Source organism: Sinocyclocheilus anshuiensis, unplaced genomic scaffold (assembly GCF_001515605.1).
Source record: "Sinocyclocheilus anshuiensis isolate Anshui unplaced genomic scaffold, SAMN03320099.WGS_v1.1 scaffold10494, whole genome shotgun sequence".
Classification (NCBI taxonomy): domain Eukaryota; kingdom Metazoa; phylum Chordata; class Actinopteri; order Cypriniformes; family Cyprinidae; genus Sinocyclocheilus; species Sinocyclocheilus anshuiensis.
In genome coordinates, this window is record NW_015559054.1 from 545 (window position 1) to 3,046 (window position 2,502).

Sequence of the window (2,502 nt, forward strand, 5' to 3'; positions counted from 1 at the left end):
CAGTCTTCAGTGTCACATGATCTTCAGAAATCATTCTAATTTGCTGATTTGCATTACTCCAGTCTTCAGTGTCACATGATCTTCAGAAATCATTCTAATATGCTGATTTGCTGCTCAAGAAACATTTCTGATTATTATCAATGTTGAAAACAGTTGTGCTGCACAATATATTTGTGGAAACTGTGATACATTTTATTTCTCAGGATTCACAGATGAATAGAAAGTTCAAAAGAACAGCATTTATTTGAAATAGAAATCTTGTAACATTATAAATGTCTTTACTGTCACTTTTGAGCAATTTAATGCGCCCTTGCTGAATAAAAGTATTAATTTGTGCTTAAATGTGAGTGTAATATGAGTCTCACCGAGCTCTGTGATGATGGGAATGTTTGCTCCGGTGGTTATGGACACCTGCCGCACCAATCCATGTACGGGACTGTTCTCCGGAGACGAGCGATCCATTCCAGGAGGAGTGAAGCCTGGAGCAGAGCACAAAAATACATGAATACAGCGTCAACCACATTTCAGAAACTTCCCAAGCTCCAATTTTTTATTTTGTTCATATTTTTTCTCAAGAAAGACAAACATAAATAGCGATGAAAGCCAAAATATTAAATGTCATGGGTGTAAATTAACTGAGTAATGCACTATTTTGTAGAGGGGGTCAAAATTACATTTTCACCTGAGATTTGGAGCCAAATTACAGGGGGTAAAAATGGCTTCAGAAAGCTGGCAGCATCATTATATTATTTTTACACAGAGATTGGTTGCTCTGTTAGTAAAATCTGTTGACTTTAGCAATCGTTGTTTCATTATATGCCAATGATGACCATTCAAAAATGGGGGGAAAAAGCACTTTTCAAGCTTTTTTCTTAGGTTTGTAGGCCTGTAACTCAAGAAGTATTGAAGTTACCTTAATGCCCTTTTAGATTGTGGGCATTAACAAACTTTTCTTTTGGTATCTTCATTTTCTTAAGGCTCTATATGGTTCAGTGCCATAGATATTAGAATCTAAATGTGGCTCCGGGAGTAAATTGTACACATTTTCAGTGGTCAAAAACCAAATGTTGATCACTTTGCAAAAATATGATACGTATTGAATTTAAAGTGGAATGTCTGAAGTACAAATAATTTTGAAACTATAAATGTATCTTCTTTCCATCTATCAAAAAATAGATCATCCATCTATCTAATTGCATAGAACATCCATGTCTGAGTGCCATATAATTTAAACAAATTACTCAAGGAGCCACATTGAAATTCCTACATCTCTGAAAATGAACCATATAGGGCCTTAAAAATTACGATACCAAAAGAAAAGTTTGTTAAGAACTAAAATCTAAAAGGATATTAAGATATCTGTAATGCTTCTTGAGTTACAGGCTTGCAAACTTCAGGAAAAAAACACAAGAAGTGTTTTTTCCCCATGTTTGAATGGTCACCATCGCCATATATCGCAACAAAGATTACTAACGTCAACACATGTTACTAATAGAGCTACCAATCTCTGTGTAAAAATAATATAATGATGCTGCCAGCTTTCTGAAGTCATTTTTACCCCCTGTAATTTGGCTCCGAATCTCAGGTGAAACCCCTTAGGTTTTGACCCACCTCTACAAAATAGTGGATTACTCCGTTATTATACACCCATGAAATTTAATATGTTGGCTTTCTTCTTCATTTGTGTATTTCTTTCACCAGAAAAAAATAAAAAATCTGAGCCGGGGACGAGACGGTGCTGACTCTGCACCTGCGGTCCTGTCTTTACCTTGAGAGTTGGCCTGCAGGAGTCCAATACTGTCATCAAACTGCATGGACTTGATGTTGAGAGACGCCAGAATACATTCTTTATCCTGCAGAGAAGCATCGTCGATGTTGTTCTGATTGGCTGAAAGGATGACGCACATGTCACACAAGTTGATGTTGACGGCTCTCAGATCGGCCCGACTCAGTGGAGTTCCCTAAACAGGAGACACACGTCAGAAACGCATCATGGGTTGAACAGAGAGACAGGCGTCCACTCACGGGTAAGATGGAGACTTTGGGGAAGTTGTGTAGCGTCTCCCACTCTCTCTTCAGATACTCCAGAGAGCCCACGAACACGATGGGCTTCAGCTCATGATAGTGGAAGTTACTGGCTCTCAGAGGCATCACCAGGTTCCGCACACCGATCAGAGCCGACTTTACATCGCCAAATATACAAACCACCACGTGACCGCTCAAAACCGTCATGGCCGCCTCGCTGCGAGTCTGAGGGAGAAATACAGACCAATAAATCAATGACTGACCTCTACAGACCTTAAAACTAGTCACAAACACTAGTCTGGCACACTGTTGTTATTGTTAACTACAACTAAATTGAGTATCTACTCTAAAAAAAAAATTGAATTACATTAATTGAAATAAATGTTAACTGAAATAAAATGTTAAAAACTTTCAGTTTTATTATTTATAGAAATTGATAATTTTACGCAATTTGTCTAATTTATATATATATATATA

The 2,502-nt window shown here is 37.5% G+C and overlaps 1 protein-coding gene across 1 annotated transcript; it reads right to left on the reverse strand.

Moving 5' to 3' along the window:
* Nucleotides 1–314: 314 nt before the first annotated feature.
* Nucleotides 315–2,276, reverse strand: LOC107681554 (calcium-activated potassium channel subunit alpha-1-like; the record flags this gene model as incomplete). Its single annotated transcript, XM_016477867.1, has 3 exons — nt 2,026–2,276; nt 1,769–1,961; nt 315–479 (listed from the first exon to the last, which is right to left on the reverse strand). Coding segments are annotated over exons 1-3 (565 nt in total), but the record flags the coding sequence as incomplete, so codon positions are not given.
* Between the last annotated feature and the right edge of the window lie 226 nt (nt 2,277–2,502).